We start from the raw sequence: 23745 nt of genomic DNA on the forward strand, positions 1-23745 counted from the left end.
TGTCAGCACGCCACAGCAGGTCTGGGTTAGATAGCGGCTAATTCGGTAATGCTGCATACAGGTGACCCCCCGCTCCCAGGCATCACTGCTGCTGAAGGGAGGCAGTGTTTGATTTATAATGTCAGAGTGATTATGGAGGGAAACATTGCAGTACATTTTGCTCAAATGTGTGTTTTGTCCTGCATCACATATTTCTAACACAGAACTCTGCGTTCACAGCTGAATTATTTCCTGTTTTTTATTGTTTCTTTGAAAACCCTGAAACCCTAAAAGTATGTATGATGATTCATTTGATGGGCAAAACACATTCCTTTGCACACAGGACACATGTTTTCAGTTTGAAATTAGTTTGAATATACAGTGTTCAACTACATTAAAATAGAGCTTTATCACCTAATGCACTGGTTCCCAACCTTTTGGGCTTTTGACCCCTTAAAATGAAGCAATGTCTTCTTACCCACCCCTCTTTACAGGTTATTGCTTCAGTGTGGAAATAAATTATGAGCAATTTTCCTTCTCAGATTGTTTCATTACACATTCCAGAGGCCTGAAGAGGTGAAAGTATTCAGTGTTTGACCAAAACAAAAAGAACAGCTGATGAAAAAGACCTTTGTAACGAATTGATTATCAATGTTAAAAATCGGCATCCTCTTAAGTCATTTCAGTCTAGAATTAAAGAGAATTTCAATCTGTTTCCAATAGAAATCGACTTTTTTTTTCCTGAGAATATAAGACTTTAAGGTCTTTGATTACTGGGTATGGAGGAGATTTTTGCAGGGATCTTGTAGGTTGAGAACCACTAATGCAACCTAAAACCCTTCTAATTCAGTCGCATTGGCATCATTTATTGCAGCAAGTCAAACACTTCTTGTTATTAGGTAAACCGAAAGGTCACCATACTGACTAAATTAGCCTTGGGCTCATGAATAACGTTTCATATCTCACAGTTCAGTTATATCGTATTGAAATACCTGACCAAAAAAAAATCCACCGTGGGCTTTGCTAACGTTTTAGTTATTTTGTGTGGAGAGCACACAAATTTTCAGGTATTCATCGTTGCTTCTTTTCCTGCCTCGTTTATGTTCCAAGGTCTGCTTGTGGCTCCAACTGCTTTCAGGAAACCCTATTTGAATATGTTGAGGGAGGCCACGGTGGCTCAGGCACCCAGGGCACACTTTGATCCCTGCAGATCTGAGGGCCTTTTTTTTTTTTCATCCCGAGGTTGAGCGAGTCATGGAAGCCTTGCCCTGCCAGATGTTTGGAGACCGGGCTCCTTCCTGTGTCTCATCCTGCTGTCGCCTCTGGTGATCGCATCGGTTCTCTCGGGCTGGAGCTCGACCTGGAGTGTTTCAGGACACCAGTGGAGAAAAACAGAAAATTAGCCATGGAAATCAAATTACCCCACCCCTCCAGACACATGCACACTCGCACACTCTCTACACCCTGCTCCCATTAATGCCAAAACACCGGGGCGTGACCTGGAACCTCTTAATGTGTTTGACGGACGTTGGGTCTTTTCTAAGTGATTTAACTAAGCTTAGTGTTACAAATGACTCGCTTAGCTCAGTTTTTCTTTCATGTATGAAACAAAGCAGACCAGTTAGAGAGATGATATGGTGAGATGTCTGTTTCACTGTATATCTGACACCGGGCTAGGCGACTATTCTCACTCTTTAGCCAAATACCCACAGTACTGCATTTTATGGTGGGAACAGAACATTAAAGCACTTTGTACTCCAGGCGCTCTCAGATGTCTGCAGCGCCAACCTTTGATTTCCTATGTTTTGTCAGGGAAAAAGTTACACATACACAGTGTAGTCATGTAAGCTACACACTCAAGACGATGTCACCTCTCGTCACCTGTCTCCAGAGCCTGAATATTAATGCAACATGTTTGGAAATGAGTCACAGAGGCGTGTTACAGAAAGAAAGACTTTGCTTGCAAGCAGCAGATATGATCAGAGTGCTGCTTATGCTCCTCAGCGTGGTAAACAGGATGGTGCCGAGGATCAGTCAGAGCTGACTTTGTGGTTTATGAAAGCTGAGCTACTTATGTTAACAGGCTTTTTGAAGATTATAGTTGTGGTAAACATACATGTCAAGAGAGAGACAGTGATAAAGTGGAGCCACAACACAGAGACCAATTACCTCTGCGCCTTGGAAGATAGTTAACCTGGTCGTTTGAAGGGATGAGACGGAGGAGAAGAAAGAGAAAAATGAAAAGGTTGCGGAGAATAGTTGAAGTTAATGTTGACTTATTGGTGATAGTTACATCCCCTCAGTGCATAACATGGTACAGTCAATAAGAATTGATTTTGTTTGTCGCCCAGAGCTTTCTCTCTCTTCACTTTAAAGCTACAGCTGGGAGAGAGCTCATTGGAAATGTGGACGTAGTTTTACCCACGCTGAGGTCAAACCCACACTCACCAGTACATCACACTTTCCTCTGCTCTCGCTCCCTCCCTCAGCTCTTAAACATCTTCCCACATGTCCTCCCACAAGGTTTGCAGCTACCAGGTGCTGCTCCACAAGCCTCCACCACCACCACTACCACCACCACCACCACCACCACAGCGGCAGCATCACCATATCAACATGCATCTGCCAGACAAATGATCCACCCTCTCCATGTTCTCTAGACAAATACTCTCCCTCCCTCTTGCTGTCTCTCAGCCTTTTGATTTATCTGTCTGTCTCCACATATTGCTGTGTCTCAACCGGATGCCTTCAGTTTTAGGCAAATTACAGGCTCGGCATAGCGGCAGCAGAGATTTGGAAGGGATAGGAAAGACTCAACTTAACGGAAGGAGTTGCCTCTGTCTGACGCTACCTACGTAATCCTCTTAATGTCAGTGGGAGTAGTTAACAGGATGTACTTCCAAACTACTCATCATCACAATTCCAACAGAATAATCTCCCCAGACATAAAATCAAGGTGGAATATGATGCTCCAAGTTCTCTGTAATTTCGCATGTGGATTTAGTCATTTGATGTAGTTTAACAAAGTTTTTCCCAAGCAACAAACCTTATTAATTTGTTATTATAGTTGATAAAATACAGTTTAATGTATTCAAATAAACATATTCATTCATATTTTATTTAATAGAAGTACTAGCATCCTACCAATCAGGAGGGAAGAGCTTAATGCCCATCATTAGCATATTTAATCTATTTTTGGCCTGGTTTTCTTGTCATTCATGGATCCCTCTTCACTACTTACTTTATACTCATCCTGCTGGATCACAGTTATACGTAACGCGTATTATGTCTCTGACAAATGATTGACTTCCACAGAGTTCAGAGATTTTTTTTCCTCCACGCAAACATTTCTTCAGGAGTCAAAGTTCCAAATCTGCTGTCAGGGGAAATGATTGATTTCAGTGTGAAAAATTGGTTGTAAGTAAAAACATCCTCTGCTCGCATTATTGAAAACAGATGCAGGAACTACTCTTTTTCAGCATTATCTGTTTGTCTTATAATGTAGAGCACATGACTTACTATTTAACTATGATGTCCGAAATGATGATGGTGGTAATAAATCTCAGGAGTCCTGAAAAGTTCTGGAAATCCTCTTCAACTTCAGATATCTGTTTGGGGTCTTTGTTTGCAAGTGAGGAATAATGTCTGTGTTTGTCTGCATGTGTGTGTGTGTGTGTGTCTGTGTATGTACACGCACGTCTGGTTTCATGTGCCTGTGTGTGTGTGCAAAGAGGCGGTTGTGAGGTAAAGAGAGGGGTCTGGGTTGCACATGCCTCATTTAGACATCAAAGGCCCCTGCTGATGATTTTTCCTTATAATCCATGCCTTTTGGTGCCTCTGCTCCCTCCATCTGAATAAACAAAGCCCAAGTGGTTCACTGTGGTCTGGGAGAAGTCAGGTGATTGCAGTACGTGATTTAGGAAGTAAATCGATACATCTCTAATTTATTCCACTAAAAATCGCTTTTAGCAGCTCTTTTATGTTGTTTCTGAGGCGCATTCAGATTTTCAAGGGATTTCAAAGTGGTATTTAGAGATGTAATACGAGTCATCTGCTGCTCTTTGAAAATGAAAGAAATACCTATCTCAAAAAGAATTCAAGCCCTTTTTATCTCAAGAAGCAAACATGTACAATATGTAAGTCTCTCACCAAGAAGAGCAAACTCTGCTTGGCTTTCTTTTGATAGGGAGAAATCAATATTGTATGAACCGCACTGCCTGCTGTATTCCCAGTTGACCATTATTCCTCCCCACCCCAAACAGCAGACGTTACCCACGATCATTTAGCAAACCCCTGGTGTGAGCCACTGTCTGACCCCTTCCCAGCTCTGCTTTTCCATGTCCAAGCAAGGCTCCCATGCCAGAAGCCAGTTTGGCAGCTTCCCTGCCTGTAATATATCTGCAGGAGCAGCATTCCTCTGGGGCTGGCCTGGATCAAATGGCAGTGATTTCCCAAACAGAGGCACATAGATGGGAAGCCTGACCCATCCTCTGATCTGCTACACGCTCTAATCGCTGCGGGTCAGAATGGATAAATGGTGATGTTGAACTCTTGTGTGCCGTATTCTGGAGTCCTGATCTGCAGCGGTAGATCCAGCAGGATGAAGAGCTAACCAACAGATTAAGGCTGAACAATTTTAGGAAAATATCTAAATCCGATTTGCAACTTAAATAAATTGCAGCTACTTTTTATAAACTAAACCACAGGCCTGCATTTGTGGAGTTCATAGATTTAAACAATAACGATTGTGAAACTTTTATCTTGCTTTTAATTGCTACCAACCAATCTTGTGTCTGCATTAATAGAATCAGATAAAATAATGCAGTTGATTGGTGTTGAGGACCTGCTATGGTTCTTTTTTTTTCTACCAGTCATGCAGAGAAAAGTAAACTTGTCTGGTTTTCTATATATAAACAAGACTTAAGACTTTACAGTCATATCAACATGTTAACATGCTCACAACAAGCATGATATATTGTTTACCATCTTAGCATGCAAACATTTTTGGTATTGATCATAAACCAAAGTACTGGACAATTTTTAAAAAATGAATGTCGTTTATGTTGCTAGATAAAAAGTTATGGGATCACGTTCAGGATTCATCCTCTGGGGAGCATGAATGACAATCCATCCAATAGTTGTTGAGATATTTCAATCTGGATCAAACTGGTGGTCTCACCAAAATGATTTATTAAGATGTCACATTAGTGGTATACTTGACATTGATCAATAATTGAATATAGTTATGATACTAAAAAGTGGGTTTATATTTATTGATAACAGCTGCATAGTTGGCCAGTTATGGTAATAATAACAAGCTGATGATAAGTTACATCAGACTGCCGACCCTGGCGCGAGGATGCATGCATCAAATGTGACATAATCACTCCTGTTTCATTGAGCATGTAGGCTCCACAAGTTGATGTGGCCCATTGTTGTGCACCTTCCAATTTTTAAGACAAGGCGCCCTCTGCATGCACAGGGTTTTTCATTTCAAGACGGTATATGGAACAAGTTCAAAGGTAGACTGGCTGAGCAGGTACAAACATCTGTATGACCCTTCGCTGAGAGACCACAGAGACTGTCATATGGCCTTAAATTCACAGAATGAGATGGCCGCCATCTCCATCACCTTTTTTCTCTTTATTAGTCGTAAACACAACAGTTCTTCCTCAGCAGTGAGGAAGTGTGCAGCCATCTTTGGTCTATGACATCGTTCTGGTAGCATTTATTGATTTCATGAGTCTTCACAGAATATTTCATTCATACTCCTCCTGGCTAAGCCTCATCTGCAGAGGCATAAACAAAGCTTAATGCTAAAAGCTCTGCACTGTAGCTGCTGCAGCTAATGTTTACATGAGGTCAGGCCGCTAGGACAGTCTGCTTCACTGTATGAAATTGATGTGAACCAATCACATACATCATTTAGGACAAAAAGATTTGTCACTCTGCTGGTCTTCATCATTAAAAATGATAGATTGGTGTTTCATTCTCTACACAACCATGTTTGACTAAACTGAGCAGACACCAACATGCAGACAATGATGCATATTAACCAGGCAGTAGCCAGTATTTCTTTGATACTGTTTGGCCAACTCACACAATTAATGTTAGCTACAGCTGAGTAAATTTGAAGGCAACAGTTGTCATTATAGCCGATGAAATCAGCGGTTGCCAGCTTTAACTTTCAGTTGCTACTGCCTGTTAAGACACAGTTTATTATATGATTAAAGGATTAAATTGCAGCACATCTGATTTGAGAATTGGACCCCTTCAAATGCGATTTAATAAAAACTGTTAATCAAAACCTTCATCCCACAACAGATCCGCTCTTTTAGCTGCAGTGGAGAATCCACAGCACAAGGAATTGGAAGGTGTCATGCTTAATGTAGTTAAGAGTCAGTGCATCACTTTCTTATATTTATATTGCTATTTTTTAAGTATTTTTTTTGTTGAAAACACATAAACAGACTACGCAGTCTATTTTACAAAATGATTTCATTCTGAAACTTCGTTCAAGGCCATCAGGATTCATAATTTGTGATTGAGTGCTTTGATGCGATTTCAGGGGAATAAGAAATTTGCTTATGAAACCTATTTCAGCATCATTAGCGGAACAATGTCCTACATAGACATATTGTGTTAGTGAAATTTAAGGTGTAAACATTTATTTGTGCTAGTTTATTTCTTCTGTTACTGTAATGACAGCATGTCATGCAGATAGAGTAACTGTTTCAGGTTTCACAAAGGTAGTTTATCTCATAATATTCATACCTAAGTGCGTCTCATGCAACCAAACCAAGCTAGTTGTTTACACATAGCTGTTTTTTTGCGGTACATAAGATCTATCCAAAATATCCTCAAATACTCAAGGGTAACAAGGATTCACACGGTGGACGGTTAGCACCTCTGAGGCAGAGATAGATAAGATTCACGTTAAAAGTTGGCTGACAGGAACTGACTTTCTGGGCATTTACAAACTGTGACTTTAGTAAACCTGTGCTGGTTTGAATAACATCAAGAAAGCCGAGGAAAGATGTGGGGTTGAGGTGTGGGGGGGAGAAGGGGGGTGCTCTTTGATGTATAGGATTGAGATGTGATGAGGTCTGTTCAAAGTGAGTACAAAGTAGTGTTAAGATGGAAAAAGCAAATGCAGCTTTAGTCAAGGTAGAGAAGCCGAGGTAGCAAGACATGATGAAGAAATGTCCTGTCTCACCCGAAACGTCGGCAAAGAAGATGAAACGTTATCTGATATTAAATATAGATGCTGCTTCCTTGTAAAAGTGTCTCGGCTTTAAAACACACTTTTGTATCCTATGAATTTTGAAACCCAGGGTGTGTTGTAGTAGAGGATTGAACAAAGCCTTCATAATTGTCTTACGTTTGAATAATCAGGTTATCACATGGCTCATTATCTTTAGTAAGTCGTCAATAACATATCACTTTCTGTGGTGCAATGAATAATTCATTGTTCAGTACACTGTTTTGAACAATCAGTAAAAAAAACGACTACGCTGACAAAGATTCGGCCTTCTGCTGGAAGAGAGGCAGCAGCAATAGAAAGCAGAGACAAAGCAGTTCAATCTGCGGCAATCTGAATGTGCAAATGGCTTCTTACTCTGTTTAACAGCTTCACCACAGCTTGCATTTGTGCCATTGACTTCAGTAGGAAGCAGGAGGGTGAAAATCAATATCTAAAGCCCCATAGATCTGCTGAGTCACTGTAAGATTTTTATTAGGTCCTTGTTGAAGTGTGTGTGGTGGAAATGTACTCTTTACAGGCCGGCTAATGGCTATCACTTCACTTTAAAGGGTCTGTTCACCCAGATCACCATACTTTTAATTTAAACCACTCTATTGTATTAGAGTGGCAGAACAAATTGTAGATGTAGATGTCTTGTAACCTCATTAACTTGTTCCAATTTGTGCCGTTATGTGACAGATGAAAGTCTGGAGAGACAGGAAACAGGGGTAGAGAGAGGAGTATGATATGCAACAAAGGTCCACTGCTGGAATCAAACCGCCGATGCTGCGGTTTTATGTTATGTGTCCCAACCAACCAGAAAATAAAGCTTTTGATTTAAGTGAACTGACTTAAAGGAATAGTTTGACATTTCCCAGTGAGCACCAGCCAGTCCAGTATTTGGAAAAACACAAATAGTGGATTTTTATGAATATTTATTTCATACAAATCTTGTAAAACTTGTCAAATAAGCGCACAGGTCGGGACTCGTAGCATAGCGAGGTTACATTGCTGTCACCAGTGACCATAGCCATTTTTTTAAATGTCTTTCCAACTGGAAAATGCTCAGTGGGTTAAGTGATTACTCACTTTCTTGCTGAGAGTTCAATTAGAAGATCGATACCACTCTCATGTCTGGAGAGTAAATATGAAGGTACAGCCAGGAGATGGTTAGCTTAGTTTAGCATAAAGACTGACTGGTGATGATAGCACTTCCTGGAGTTTTGCCGTCACCGTGAGGTTGCCAGGCAACCAACAGAGGCTCCAGGAAGTCACTGCACCTAGCCAAGGAATAGTTTGTAACCTCCCGTAAAACCACAACTGGTCATTTTTACAGATTAAACAAATGAGATATAAAATGATAATTAGTGAGCTTTAGAAGTGCTGCTAAGTGGATTGTGTAACCTTTTGTAACAGCTAGCGCCAGGCTAGCTATTTCCCCGTGTTTCAAGTCTTTATGCTAAGCTAACCATCTCCTGGCTCTAGTTTCATAATTTATGGACAGACATAAGAATGGTATCAATCTCCTAATCAAACTCTCAGCAAGATGAGTGGATTTTCCAAAATGTTGAACTCTTCTTATATATATAATGGCTTACATTGTACAGACACATTTTATGTAGTCCATTTTTACACTATTTTACATATTGTTGGGATAATTGTCAGTGTCTCCATATAGTTAATTTCATTGACAATTGCGTTTACAGTCCAGTTGTCTTTTGTTGGAGGGTTTACCTGCAGCCATTTACGTTTAATGGCTTTCTTTCTAAACTTGCAGGAGTTTATCCAGATGTTGCTCAGGTATATTGTAATTAAAATAATCAACTTCTACTCCAAAGGATTTCATTATCTCTTCAGTGATCTCCTGCCAAAATTTTTAAAAAAAGGTCAAACATTTTTTTACTACACTGCCTCCAGCATTAGCTTTCAGTTGTTTTTAGTGTGAACTCAAAGACCTGATCTGATCCTGCATGTAAATGCATCCATAGAGGAGTCACTTTATTTGATGTTTTGATCACAGGTAGTGAAAATACTTGATTAGTTAGAAGTGTCTCCAATACCACACACTACGAAGTGATCACTGCCTGCTTCCATTTGAATTTAACTATGTTCTGCTGTGCACCTGTGCTGAGAGATATATTTATATGTGGGTTATATGTGTGGATTTATGTAATGTTAAGCTGTTATTGAGTAAGCTCATGTATGGAATTGCGTAATGTTACCTAAGTACATTTAAAATACGTTTCTGCCACTTCGGGACACAGATTTAATAAGTCAAGGGCAGAATCTGTTCACTGCTGCTGTCATCACCATCTGCATCATCTTGGTGCTTCTTGTTGTTTTGCCTGGTTGGATCATTGCCTCTGTTTTCCTCAGTTGCAGGTCCAGTGATGAAGCTGCAGCAGAGAACTCCTCGCCGGCGGGGCCAGCAGCCCAAGCTGCTCAACAGCCCTGAAGACAGCCTGTACTACAACCAGCTAAATGTGAGTTCAAAGTGCCGATAAAGGCCTTTGTCTGACTTTGGTTCCACATGATAATACAATTAAACCTACCTGTGCCAGACCCTGGAGCCCCACCCCCACGCTTCTCTGCCTCTTGTCTTGAACATGTGCTTATGCTCTTTATCTGTTGCTTTCATGTCAGGATGTCTGCCTTCACGGTGAATAATTGATGTGGTTTATCAAAGCTGAGCAAGATGCATGCTTCATCAGACTCACTTGAGCCCTTTGATCAGAAAAAATTATGCTGTGACTTCTGATATTATCAGCATCTGCTCGCATTCAACACAAAATCACTTTGAATTAAAAATTAATGACTCTCTGCTCATCTTTTGACTGTGTGCTCTTGGCCCTTTCCTCAGAGAACTCTAGATTACCAGGGGAGCAAGAGGAAGCCGAGAAAACTTGGGTAAATAACTGCTTTCCTACTTACAGCAACTCTAAACAGAGCAGGCCCTTTGTGGAATAGGAGAATCCAGAAATGGAGTTGTTTTCTTATAATGTAAATGGAGAGCCGAAAATAACAGGCTTTTTATGAGCAGTTGCTCTGCGTCATTAGAGGGGGGGTAACATATTAAGGCTTTGTCAGCATGCTAATTTTAATTGTTGAAGGTCTGACTTGTATTTGTACTATAAATGACATCCTGGTTCAGATCAGTATGCTTAAGAAAACGCCTGAACGCCTCGCTACTGTATCTGCAAATGTTGTTTTTATTCTAAATGTCTAGTTTCTCACATCAAGAAAACTCTGTAATACTCTCTTCTGTATCCCTGTAACTCTCCTCCAGCCTCTCAACACTTTTTCGTCCTCTTTCACATCACAGTCAAATCAAAGTGCTGGATGGAGAAGATGAGTACTACAAATTACTGTCAACTGTGGAGTCAATCCCTGAGGAAGAGTACGCGGCGGCACCCCCCTCCCATCCTTTCTAGTGGGCCTCTCGTCAGTCAGAGCTGAGCCTTACAACCATGTCAACCGGTAAGACAGATGCACCAGACATGTAGACAGACACTCCAAAGAACATGCTCCGTGTTGGATGTGCTTTGGTATGTGGAGCAAGTATCAGCGGTGCAGAATAGGCGACCTGTACAGGCGATGCCCTCAGCTGTTAATCCAACAGTTTTCTATAAGCACTTTGCCATTTTTAGTCGTAAATCACGACAGTTTCTCATTTCAGATCAGGCTTTATAGACATGATGCTTGATAATAGATGTTATATTTTGTCAGAAGAGAAGCTCCAGGCTTCTTCCAGACGCACACAATTAAACTTTTATCTATTCTTGTACTTGACTTACTGCTATTGTGCCTCCATATTTGGCAAAATGTTATGTTGTTTTATTTATATAGAATATGATATTTTATGATGTCCGTCATTTTTCTGGATGCTTTTTCAGGGTCTGAAATCTTTCACTAAAAAAGAATAAGAAATTAGTAGTCTGCTTACAAACCGCTGTGAAAAGGTACAGATGTTGCATCAATAAATAAATTAATGACAATACACATAACACAAAGAATACAGCATCATGTGATGCACTGGGAGGGGAGGTCTCATTAATAAAAAAAAAACCAAACATTTTGCAAAGTCACAATGAAACACATGAATACGGAGCATCCAGTCAGAGTCTTAATATTGTTATTAGGTGGTACGCTCTACGCAAGAGCTGCTATTAATGATTATTCTCACCATCCATGTATCTATTAATTAGTATATTGACTAAAATGACAAATACCTGAAAGTATAGCGATGCCTTCAAACTGCTTCTGTTCTGTCATAAATCCCATAATATTAGATTAATAATGATATAAACTAAAAGCAAGTAAAACCTTGTATTTTTAAAGCTTTATCCAGCAAATATTTGTTTCCTATCTCAATAAATGACAAACTAACAAGCTAACAAGCTACTTGCTTGTTAAAACTGTCAGTGATTATTTTCTGTCAGTTGACTGATCTATTATCATTTCAGCACTAATCTACATTCACACAAAGGAGCCCCTCCTCTTGCTGGCAGTGTGTTTTTAAACTCAGTGGCGTTAACTTGACATGGAAACATCTACCTATTTTTGAGCGTTATGCCTCTTGTCTAAGACAGATCCAAAGACAAATCCTTCTGAAACCCAAAACTCTCTCCGTATGACTTCTCCCACAGCGAGCTGCCAGTAGTCAGAGAGGCTTTGTGCTGTCTGAGTGCTGGAATCACCACACATAGCCTCACAGAAGCAGAGCTAGACCTCACTTTGAATTTCACCCTAAATACAGGAATTTTCTTTTAAGATGTGAAGTGTCGGAAATGCAGGGCTGGCGAGTTGATTTGTAGAGCTTTTTTTTTTTTTCTTTTCAATTTGCATATCATTTACTGCATCTCCCTTTGTTGACACCCGAGGGCCTGAGAGGAGATTTTGATCTTAATAGGAAGAGTAGGGTGGTATGACTGAGGATCTCATCCTCCTTATATTCAGCGGGGAAAACATTAGAGCTCTGCCTAGATAGCTAGACCGGCTTCACTTAAGTTCAGGTTCAGGCTCACAGAAGTCCTGGCGGGTTTAAAGAGGCCCAGAGTGATCATCAAATCCCAGAGCTCAGTTCTGTTTGAGGTCAAGCTCAGGCTGAGACACTGAGGATTGACCTATCACCTAAACATCACTGCGTATCCGTTTCTTCTTTTTTAGCATGTAAAAAAATGTAAAGGAAGCCTCTGCCTTACATTTTATGTAACTAAAACACCCTGCAAGTGAAATTTAAGATGATAGATGGCTTCATCATGTGACAACACTGTGGTTTTAACCCTGTCATTTTCCAACCATAACTATGCTGTATGTTGTTTTGAACAGCCACAATGCTCGTAGTGGTAGTAATCCAAATTGTTTGAAATGGTACACAGCTCCTGAAAGGATATAACACACATAAGCATCCCTCATGAAAAGACATTTTAAAACAATCTTTATTTAAAAACTGCTCTTATGCCATTTTTATGTCAGTGACTCTTGTGAATGTTTGTGGTTTCGGTTCCTATTTTTTTTAAAATAAATCTGTGGTCATGTTTTTCTAGAAAAAAGAGAAAGTAGAAATCAGCTGTTCCTTTTATCAAATTAACTCGTGTAATTAAACTGCATCCATAATAAAGCCAGAGTGTTTTCATTTTATTGTCATATTTAACTCTACAAAAAAATCAAAGAGTAATACCCCAGACCACTGGCAGTGTTATAATGTGGTGTCACAGTTAGTTCAGAAGCATTTTACCTCCGGTCGTAGCCACAGATCCTGCAATAATTAAAATCCTCGTTGTGCATTACTCCCTTGCTGGGATAGTTGGTTCCTCTGAAGAGCAGTCTGAAATAGGTCACCCCAGCACCCTGTAGTGCATCTTAAAAGTACACTGAATCAATTAAGTGTGATCATGCTCCCTTGATTATTTTGGCCCTGTTTTACCATGGAGAGGAATTTCAAATAGGCTCACTAGTTTGAATAACAAGGTTGGACTGTGGTGACAAATGGTGCCAGAGTGGGTGTTTCTTTCCCTGTTTTTCTCTGCCAAATTAACTCCCTGGCTGATTGCCTGCGTTAGCATATGAGGGGAGGTGAGCGGAGGTGTGTGCGTAATTGCCTTGGTTAGCTGATTATGTGTTGCAAAAGGCAAATGTTATGAAATACTGTCATCACTCTCATGAAAGATGTTCTGACCTGATGAACTGAGGCTTCTGTGTTTGCTTGGACCACTTGTTGTCTTGGGTTGAGTGTGCAGGTGGGACGCTGAGCGACAGAGAGCGTTCAAGGCCTGACACCTGTGTTTTTTTTAATACGTCTTCGTAAAATCCAGCTCCCTCTTGTTTTTCCTCATTAAATCTGACAACATCTGGCGTGCAAGAGAGGACTCCTTTAATGTGGCTAGCGTTACTGCTGGTGTTGTTCTTGCCATTTTAGCTATTTGCTTCATACGCTACACTTTCATTACAACAGTATCCGAAGCAGACCCAAACACTGTTATCCAAAGTTTTAAACCACCTTTATGAAAATCGCTCGAGCCGCAGCCTTAACAAATGATGAAAAGCTTTTATTTTCTAAAGAAGCATACTTACCTTTTCACCTAATAGTGATGTCTCACTTCAAAGAGCGAACACGATTAGGCCGACATTGTCCTGTTTCTATATCCTTTGAGTTCAAAGGGAGAGTTTGAATACCAGTATTTCATGTGCAGCCTTTTCAAATACTGTTTTAATGCAGTTTACGTGCTTTTGATATCCAGATGTGTCCGATTTTCAGCACACTATAATATATCACACTATATTATGATTGCATACCACAGTGAAGAATTAATGACAAATCTTCTTTAGGGATAGTTTTTGATCCCAAAAACTTAATGTTAATGCAGATTGGACATGGGACAAACATGCCTAAAATAGCCACAAACTTAGCATTGTGATGCTCTTTGCTGGCTAATGATTAATGCCAAAGAATACACAAGCGTCAACCAGATGTCAGATGTGTGTTGAGGGCTCTGAGCAGAAGAACATTCCCTAAAGACGGCATTAATAAAGAAAGTGGTCGAGCTGGGTGGAGAGACAGAGAGAGTAAGGGGCATAGAGGAAGAAGGAGATAAAAGAGGCTGTTGAGTACGTACATCAAAGGTCTCTTAATGACAAGGGATGCCATTAGGGTTACTGTGGCTTTTGTTTCAGCTTCCTCACACCTGCAGTTTGTTGAGGGTCTTCTATGCACTGTTTTGTTGTTAACATTTGCATGAAGATAAAATGCATGCATGAGGAGTTAAGAGTTTGTTCTTGCTAATCTTGGCGGTGACCGCATGTTTTGGTCAAAATTACAGCTTCCTTTTTCATTTGCAAAAGAGAGAACCATTCATTTGCTTCCCCGTGTAAAGAAGGATAGCACTAGAAAAAGGCTTACATAGAACAATAGAAACAGTATGTTATCCTGTACGCCATGAAATTTATTGACTTAAAAGTTTTCTTGGTGCCTCCGGTGCTGGAATGGGATTTGACAAATCAGAGCGTGAAATTGTGATTAGCCTCTCTCGGTTTGTAGACTGAGGGGGCACTAGCAGACTTGGCATGGCCAAAGGTGTAACCTGTTTTGTTTTGCCCCGGCACTGCTTTCCCAGATGGTGGGACCAGCTGCCATTGAATAAACGCTGGACGGGTAACAGTGTGAGAATTAACACGGCCTTGTTTCAGTTTGGGATGCATAACGGAAAGCTTATCTTTTTGCCACTGCCAGGAGGAACGGGAACCTTTTGATTGAGGTCAAAATAAAATAATGTCCGGCAAAACTTGTTTTAAAATCTGCCCAACAGCTCAGGTATTTGTCTTCTTTGTGTAGATGTGCATGCAGACCCCTACTTTCATATTGCAGAGTGTAACTACAGGTTTTTTCTTTGCATGTTCCCTTGTCAACAGAGGAGTCTTTCATAACTACTCCTTAAATACATTATTTAGACTACAACGTGGAAATCTGTTGTAATGTTTAAAGAAAATTACAAACCCGAACAAACTGATGTCATCACAAATATTTTTTGAGTAAGAATTCATCATTTTGCTAGTATTTGGAGTCTCCTGTGTTTCCTTTTGTTGTTTTGAAGGAGCTGAGAACTAACAATTAATTGTATAACCTTGAAGCATATGTAGATGAAAATGTGTTGATAGGTCTCCAATAATTATGTCATTGCAAGCTGCCGTACAGTAGTGCGAGCCAAGAGCTTCAAGAAGCATGTATTGTCTCTCTTGCTCAATCTCTTTGGAGCAATGATACCTAGAAAGTGGTGAAAAACAGCTAAAAAAAATAAATAAATATCTGATGATGTTTTGTGCACGGCAGCGCAGGATGAGGATGGGAGATGATGTCTTTTTATTTTCATTTATCATGGGAGAGCACTGCAGGCTGTAACCCAGTACATCATCATGGAGGGGGAGAGTTTCCCTCTTTAAGGCTGGATTATCACATCTAGGGTGGGCTGAGAGAAGGTAAAATGACCTGTCCCGCCTTACGTGACCCCAGGCCAACCCGCACATTGCCAAGGCTTTGCTCTTTGCTCTTGAATATGCAGCGATCCCCTGCTTCATAGGCTTGGAAGAGAGGGAGAGAGAAAAAAAGAGTTGTATCGCATTGCAGGGAAAATTAGTGAGACCAAAGTTGGAGTTTCTGTGTGTTGGGGGCTGCGAACAATGGCAGCTTTCTGTCAGACAGAAACTTCAAAGGTCTGCTGAGTGACTGCTCTGAGTTATACTTTGTTGTAGATCACTGAGGAAATTCACAGATGTTTTCTCATACGAGACACCATTATAGCGGCTCAAGTACCCAGTAGCCTCGAGCGTCTCTCCCTCTCCCCCTCTGCCTCTCCCTCTCTCCCACACACTCACTCTCACTCTCACACACGAACCTCCGCCCCCCCCCCCGCTCCCACCCCCCAGTCTCTGATATCTCTCGTATGAGACAGATGTGGAACCTGTTTTCTCTCCAACTGTCCAGAGAATATGGAAAGTTAAAAAGGGTTCGTGTTGTGGCATCGCCCCCTGACTCTGTCATATCCACAGTTCTCACTGTCAGTTCGCTCAAAATGTCAAGATCACATGCAGCTAGACCGTCTCACATCCATTCGGAGTCGAAACAATAAGTTCTTCATCATTCAGATTAAGTGATGAACACTGATAGTGAAAAGTATTTTGCTTGTGCTTCATTATGGGCATGTCAATGTAGTTTTTCTCTTTTCTCCTCTGCAGATTGCCTTCTTCAACTCTGAACTCGACCTGTCCTGAACCAAAACAAACTGCATCTCAACAACACACATGATATCTATTGTTCATTTTTATTTATTTATAGCAAACTGCTGTTTTATATGAGTCAAATAAATGTGTTTAAACTGCTGAGTTTTGATTATTGATGTATTTTTTTCCTTCACAACCATTGCAAAAATTATGGTAGAGAAATATATTTTATCCACCACAAAGGCATTATTATGCATATTTTCACGTGCTGATTCTCTGGTATGTTTTTATATCAGTTAGCGCTGCAACTAACCATTATTTTCATTGTCAATTGGTATGCCCATTATTTTCCCTGATGAATTGTTTCAGCTATAAAATGTAAGAAAAATAGTGAAAGACTTGATGTTCAAATGTGGTGATCCGGCGATAACTGCTCACAGCCCAAAGAAACATCATCAGATGTCTTACTTTGTCCGACCAACAGTCCAAAACTCAAAGATATTCAGTTCATTATCATGTATCACAAAGAAAAGCATCAAATCCTCATATTTGAGAAGCTGAAACTGGCAAACATTTGGCATTTTGCTCAAAAAAGGACTAAAAGGATTATCCAAATAGTTGCAGATTAATTTTCTGTCAACCAACTAATCAACTAATCCTTGCATCTCAATTTGTGTAATATCAGTATTTTAATTGCAACAATCTAAACAACACAAAAAAATCAATCTGTGTGTCTTCGTTTGGACAACGCACAGGATTTCTTAATTGTTCTGCTGTCATTTGCACCGTATTTGTTAAAACTACTGGCAATATGAAAATAACAAGCTCTACTTAGGAATTTTGCCACAAGTGACCTTTACAAGAGTGACCACCACCTGTTGAACCTTTAGGAAGTGATTTTGCTTTAAACTCAGGAAATTTAGATTTCTGGTCAAAGTAGAAATATGAGATGACACCAGATACTAACCATTGCTTTCTCTGTCTCTTAGTAGATTAGAAAATGGCTGCTTTGGTTTCTTGTCCCATAATTACTACAGCTGTGAGAGTTTTCCTGTCACCATCACAAGACTGTATCTTCCTTTTAGATAGTCTGCTAATCTTTAAATGCAGCTTCATACATGTCTGCGCCAGTAATTCATCTGTATGATTGACTCTCTGCTTTATGCTTTAGTAAAATATGAAATACACAGATGGTGCAGACTGACTCCCTGTTCAAACCTTTGAGTATACAGGCAGAAAACTATTGCAGTGGGGGTTCCTCCAAGTTAATTTCCCATCAAATGCTGCAGGAAAAATTTCCTTTAGCCATACCACTGCTGCGGTGACCCTGGAAAACTTGAGGCATGGCCATAAGACGGTAAAGGTTTGAAGCAAGTAAATTACCTCAGGGACTGGACATTGTGTCAAGCACATAGTCATGAATTTCTTACAAACTATATCAAAGTGCTGCTTGGCCAAATCCATCCCTCAGCTGGAGTCCCATTGAGATGCATTAAAATGTAAGGACTTTAGGGCTGAACCAAGCATCTCAAAGGACGATATCAATAATTTGGTAATGCTGATGGTTCGCAAAATTAATGCAGTTATCATATATGGCTGAAATGCGCCTTGCATGGTGTGACAGTTCACACGTAAAGCTGATTTAAGTGGAAATCCACCCGAAATCTGCTATTTTAATGTTCATAAATCGCTGCTGCCGTTCAGGATCATATTAACATCTTATTTCTGTTTTAGGGTGGATTCTCCCTTTACTTCAACAGTTGTGTGATTTGACACGAGAGAGCAGATTACAACATTTGACATTTATCTGACATTTAAACCTCGAAGCCAAAAACTAACTGACAGCACTTTGCTGCACAAACACAAAATACAAACTTTTGGAGAAGACTGTAAAAATGTTTACTCCATAGTGAGCTGGCCGGTAATTCAGTCTGTAACGGCTGCTTAACTGAACGTGCAGCGTTCGGTCTTATTATTATTCCCTTCTCACCTGTTCTGAGTTTGTGTCAAAACCGTTTAATACCACAATGCGCAAAGTGAATACATGTGCACCAATAAAGTAGAAAAAGTCTGGGTCAGATATTTTGGTATCACTTTCTTGTAAAGCACCCTATATAAAGTCTTTATAAGTAGTCAGTGATGTCTTTATTTCATTTATTGATGCTTTATATGTCAGTTAGAGGCCATTTTTGGGTTGACAGATTGTGAAAAATACCTTTGGTTAGTTTGTATACTTTCTATTTGGTAATAAGTTGGTTATAAATGTTGCTAAAACAACAATAAATACTCAGTACTCACTTTCTAATAAGTCTGAAGTATGTTAATGAATCATTAACAAAGGGATTTGAACAAAAATCCATGTTATGATGAATTAAAAGACAAAGTTTTATGCTGAAAGAGGATAAACACTAGCAAAAGGATTTTTTACAAAGTTGTTCTTATTAGTTGTTAGTAACAGATTATAAAGTATTTGTATATAATTTATTGACCATTAAAAACACTTATAAAGGGTGTCTTATTAAAAAGTGATACCAATATTTCTCATCTATGTATAACCTATAGAGGAGTTACAAGTAAGTACACACACTGTATTTAAGCTTTGGCTCATATCAGTGACCTTCCTGTTTGCTCCAATTCTACATATATTTATATTAAACTCTCCAGTAAAAGCTTCATCACCGACCACTGCCTTAACTCAGTGTAAACAAGGTTAATCTCAACCAGTGTTTTATCAGTCAACAGTGTGACTACACCACTCCTGTAGCCAGTTTTTGTAGTTTAACATGGCTCCAGTACAGCCCAGCAGGACTCCCCCTTTCCCTCATGACTGTGTGTAAAGCCGTGGGAGAGGACTGGGAACATTAATCCCTTCAAAGGAACAGATCTAATTCAAAATCTGCCGCTCCAAACTAGTTGAGAGGACAGTGATTGTTTCTGCAGGGAAGCATGATAAAGATCAGAGGGTTGATATAGAAAACTACAACTTCCATTTCTGCAGCTGAAGTCAGCTGCTCTGCCACAAAAAGTTTGGATATTATCTTATGAAAGCTGCATACTTTGCCTGCATTAAAAATTCTAAAACAAAAAAAAGGACAAAATACGATAAGACGTGTTAAAGTTCCCTCACATTATAATACCTCTGTTTTATTTGGATGCTGTAGTGCATGAGATCCTCTGCTTTATATATATATATATATATATGTGAGCATCTTCCCCAGACATGTTGACATGACAAGTTTATAAGGAAACATAAATGAGACATCATCGTTTCAAGAGCTGCCTTTGTCACCTGATTTTAAACAGAGGTTTCCCTCATGTGTCATGTTAAGTAACATGTTATAGTAATTTTAATTAGCTGCTGGGGATTTCTCTTAAGGCTCTTCAGAGTGTAAATCTGATGTTGGACAAAGAAAAGAAAAAAAAAACTAAATTTGCAGTTTGCTTCTGATAAAACAAACGACTGAAATGAGTGAGGGGTAAATTTAAATTATTCAGAGAGGACATAATTAAGTGTTTAATGCCGTGTTGTAGTTCAAAGGCACAACAAAGAAATTTAATTCAAATTAGAAATGTAAAAGAGACGCTGATTCTTAAGAGATGAGAACTTTGTGTTGAGTCACTTGATTTGGTCTCTTTCCTCCATCAAACAGTCAGGCAAGGCTCTTGGAGATCTCCAGAGATAACAATGTCACATTGTCACACAGGGTTCTGCTACAAATCCTTAATTACAAAAAGAGGATCAGATGACTACAGCATCCAATACCGGGGTCTCCAGGCGGCATGGGGGTCTTTGATCAAGAAAATCCAATTATTTGTGTATATACATTTCCCACATAGTGATTACTTCATTAATTGTCCCGCCTTTATCTCCTCCCTTCCCATCCCCCCTAATAATCAGCTCCTTTATCCAGACCAACAAACACACCATAGGAGCTTTGTGGATTCAAAGGATTTGCTTTCCTCTCTCAAAGAGCCGCTATTCTTTGATGATTGGGCAGCGGCAAACTTCAAAGTAATAAATCTTATTTCTGACTGGCTGGCGGCCCACCAAAGTCCTTATCAAATTCTAAGAAGTGATCCCTCACTCTTCAGATAGTCCAAGGATATCTCGGAGAGAGGAAGCACTGAGGAGTGAAGACCTGCTCGACAAGATTTTTTTTTTTTTACTGCGAATGCACACATTTATATAAATTATTGCTTTTTTATTTTTATTTGTTTTCATCGAGAGGGAGGAGGACGATTACCATGGCAGCAGTGGCTGTACTGCGGAATGAAACACTCCAGGCTTTTCTCCAGGTTTGTGCGCAAGTTTCTGTTCACTTTGACGACTTTAATAACTTGTAAACTTACTCATCCGAGTTGATTTACGATCGGATTACGATTTTTATATATACAATAAAGATTTAAGTCGTGCTACTGTGATAGCCCAGTGCCATCTAATTGAATTACCAATTGTTTTTTGCGCGTTAATGACGCCAACTTTTTATGTCACATCATCACGATTCTGCAGGATCGATTTAGTGCAGAAGGAATTCAAACTAATATTTAGACCCACTATCATTTGGCTGAATTATAAAAAGTAGGGCATGCTTTCAGCTCGGTAATGGTTGTAATATAGAAAATGTCTGTGCCGGTTTTCCAGGATCGCACTCCAAACTCTTCTCCAGAGAACTGTAAGCACTCTCCTCTGGCTCTCCTGGCGGCCACTTGTAACCGGATCGGGCATCACCACGGATCAAACCCAACAGATTTCATCCAGGTCCCTTACGACCCCACTCTGAGCTCCCCTTCGCGTTTATTTCACCCGTGGACTAACGAGGGCAACCATCAGAGCAGCCTGGCCAGCAACTCCACTTTCGGACTATCCTCCAAGCCTCAGCTGTCTGCGCACATCCAGAGCTCCTTCAGCTCGCACCACGAACTGCCCCTCACTCCTCCGGCGGACCCCTCGTACCCCTATGACTTCTCCCCTGTGAAGATGTTACCTTGCTCCATGCAGTCTCTGCAGTCCACCTGCCCTCCCACCTACGTCCCCGCTGTCAGTTACGCAGCCCCAACACCCATTCCGCCGGCGATGCCAAGTTTTGTCACGGGACCCTCCGGCCTTGTGCACCACCAGCAGCAGAGACAGTTGTCCCCAAACCCTGGAGAGGATATTCCGTGGTGGAGCCTCCAGCAGGGGAACCATGTAAGCCACTCTTCTTCTCTCGGCCCGCATCGCTTCCAGCTGCAGAGAGGCTTGGTTCTGGGACATACGGACTTTGCGCAGTATCAGACGCAAATCGCGGCTCTGCTGCACACAAAGTCCCCTCTCGCAACTGCGCGGCGGTGCAGGAGATGCAGATGTCCGAACTGCCAGTCCTCCACGTCCAGCGACGAGCCTGGGAAAAAGAAACAACACATTTGTCACATACCGGGTTGCGGGAAAGTTTATGGCAAAACTTCTCACCTCAAAGCGCACCTGAGGTGGCACTCTGGAGAGCGGCCGTTTGTGTGCAACTGGCTGTTCTGTGGCAAGAGTTTCACCAGGTCGGACGAGCTGCAGAGACACCTGAGGACTCACACGGGGGAGAAGCGCTTTGTATGCCCGGACTGCTGCAAGAGGTTCATGAGGAGTGACCACTTGGCAAAACATGTCAAAACTCACCAGAACAAAAAAAGCAAGTGCCACGACAAGACACTTGACTATGTCAAAAGGGAGGACACGAGGAATATGTTGTAACACACTTTATAGTCATTTCAAACAGTAGAAATCACTAGTGCAATACAGTCAGTCCTACATTAGTTAAAGTACTCAGTGAGCTCCATTTCTATAGGGTATTTTCCTTATTTTGTTGGTTAACTTCTTACATACTGACAATAGTTTCTAACATTGCTGGTCTGTGTAGCACATTTCTGTGTATATATAAAGTTTCATAAGTTAATTTGGGACCATGGAGAAGTTGTTGCTCATGAGTTTGAATTCACTGTCTATATCATATCAAGGAAGACAAGTTTTCAACTTGTGTTTTGATCATTGTCTTCGGTGGAAGATTTCACTCCCCTGTAAATTATATTTAATAGCTTTTGTTGAATGAAAGTGTCCGTTTTTGCTCCATATGGGGTGTTTTTAAGCATGCTCTTGAGAAGATCTGCTATTGTTAATATGACCCAAATACTGTGTGAGAATAAAGAATATAACATTTTCCTCATCTCAGATTAATTTGTTTAAATCTCCCTCAGTTATATGGGTGATGAGACAGACAAGTTTTATATGTAGAGATTTAATGTGTGTGTGTATGTGTGCGCGCCTTGTGAACTGTTGTCAAAGTTGTACAACAGTTACTAATTTCAAACCACTTTGTTGAGTAAAATTTAAAATCCAGAGATATGAGTACTTAATGTTGTCCCTTGCAGTTCAAAATGTGATAATGTTTAATAGCGAATGAAAAGGAGTAATTCATCCAAAGTTGAGCATTGTTTAGTATTACTTTGACTGTACAGATTTTTTTAAAAATCCAGTTTATTGTTCTGGTACTCTACCACTGGTTTTGCTGTTTTGTATAACCTGAAGCAACATTTAAATAGTGGTGCAGTTGAGTTTGTCTGGACTGTGTCACAGGAATAATTTTTAAAAAAAATGTACATACACTGTTTTAAAATTTACAAAACAATGCTTACCAGTGTAAAATTGCAGTGCGAGCCCTGAAATTTTGCCGCCAAATGAGTAAAAACTGACATAAAGTGTAACAGATTTGTCTCTACGTGGACCTGAGCGCTTCAAAGGTGCACACAGGTGATGGTACTGTGAAACATAATGTATTAAAACACGCAGTATATTTTTACTATGGAGTTATTACCTTCAGTAAATTATGAGGTGAGAGTTTTCATAGGTAAAGATCTGAAAACTCAGCAAGAATAAAATGAAATAGTACATCAAGTTGTTTGGAGAATATCTCACATATTCACATTTTCTTCACAGTTGATGTTAATTCTTCTGCCATTACAATCAGCTGTAGGAACGCTCTAATTTGTTAATGCACTCTGAGAGAGGTGGGCTATTTGTTCTGTGCTTCAGTTTCTGCGGGTTACATTTACCTCTGAGGACTTTGCAGTGACACCGTAGGCTGACATGGGACCCATTAACAGAGAAACACTTTGCCTTTTAGCTGGAATATCACTGGATTTATGTTATAAATGTGACACACAGGATGCACAGACAGTTTAAAGAGTCACTCCGGGGCCTTAATGGACACTTGGAGCTTTTTTGACCAAACAAATTGGCTTTTTTTTTTTAATCAACAGAGTGGAAACATAATTGCATTTGTAGG

At 40.2% G+C, this 23745-nt stretch overlaps 2 protein-coding genes across 4 annotated transcripts in view; both read left to right on the forward strand.

Moving 5' to 3' along the window:
• The window catches only part of myo3b (myosin IIIB), a 66622-nt gene extending 50025 nt beyond the window's left edge, over window positions 1-16597 (forward strand). For all 3 annotated transcript variants that reach the window (XM_067603539.1, XM_067603541.1, XM_067603540.1), the window contains 4 exons: window positions 9599-9705; window positions 10083-10129; window positions 10545-10699; window positions 16451-16597. In XM_067603539.1, the coding sequence (XP_067459640.1) occupies window positions 9599-9705; window positions 10083-10129; window positions 10545-10653 (263 nt within the window). In that variant the 3' untranslated portion in view covers window positions 10654-10699; window positions 16451-16597. The remainder of the gene's footprint in view (window positions 1-9598; window positions 9706-10082; window positions 10130-10544; window positions 10700-16450) is intronic.
• A 3356-nt stretch (window positions 16598-19953) lies between these two features.
• On the forward strand, window positions 19954-22691 carry sp5a (Sp5 transcription factor a). Its single transcript, XM_067602639.1, has 2 exons — window positions 19954-20731; window positions 21078-22691. Exons 1-2 carry the CDS (start codon window positions 20681-20683, stop codon window positions 22155-22157), a joined length of 1131 nt encoding a protein of 376 aa, XP_067458740.1. The 5' UTR covers window positions 19954-20680; the 3' UTR covers window positions 22158-22691.
• Window positions 22692-23745: the final 1054 nt, after the last annotated feature.

Source organism: Thunnus thynnus, chromosome 11, assembly GCF_963924715.1.
Source record: "Thunnus thynnus chromosome 11, fThuThy2.1, whole genome shotgun sequence".
Taxonomy (NCBI): Eukaryota; Metazoa; Chordata; class Actinopteri; order Scombriformes; family Scombridae; genus Thunnus; species Thunnus thynnus.

What these genes read in the sequence shown, in the direction of transcription:
- sp5a (XM_067602639.1), top strand. Translation starts at nt 20,681, where the DNA reads ATGGCAGCAGTGGCTGTACTGCGGAATGAAACACTCCAGGCTTTTCTC. An exon ending in CACTCCAGGCTTTTCTCCAG is followed by an intron (nt 20,732 to 21,077) that starts GTTTGTGCGCAA and finishes CCGGTTTTCCAG; the next exon opens with GATCGCACTCCAAACTCTTC.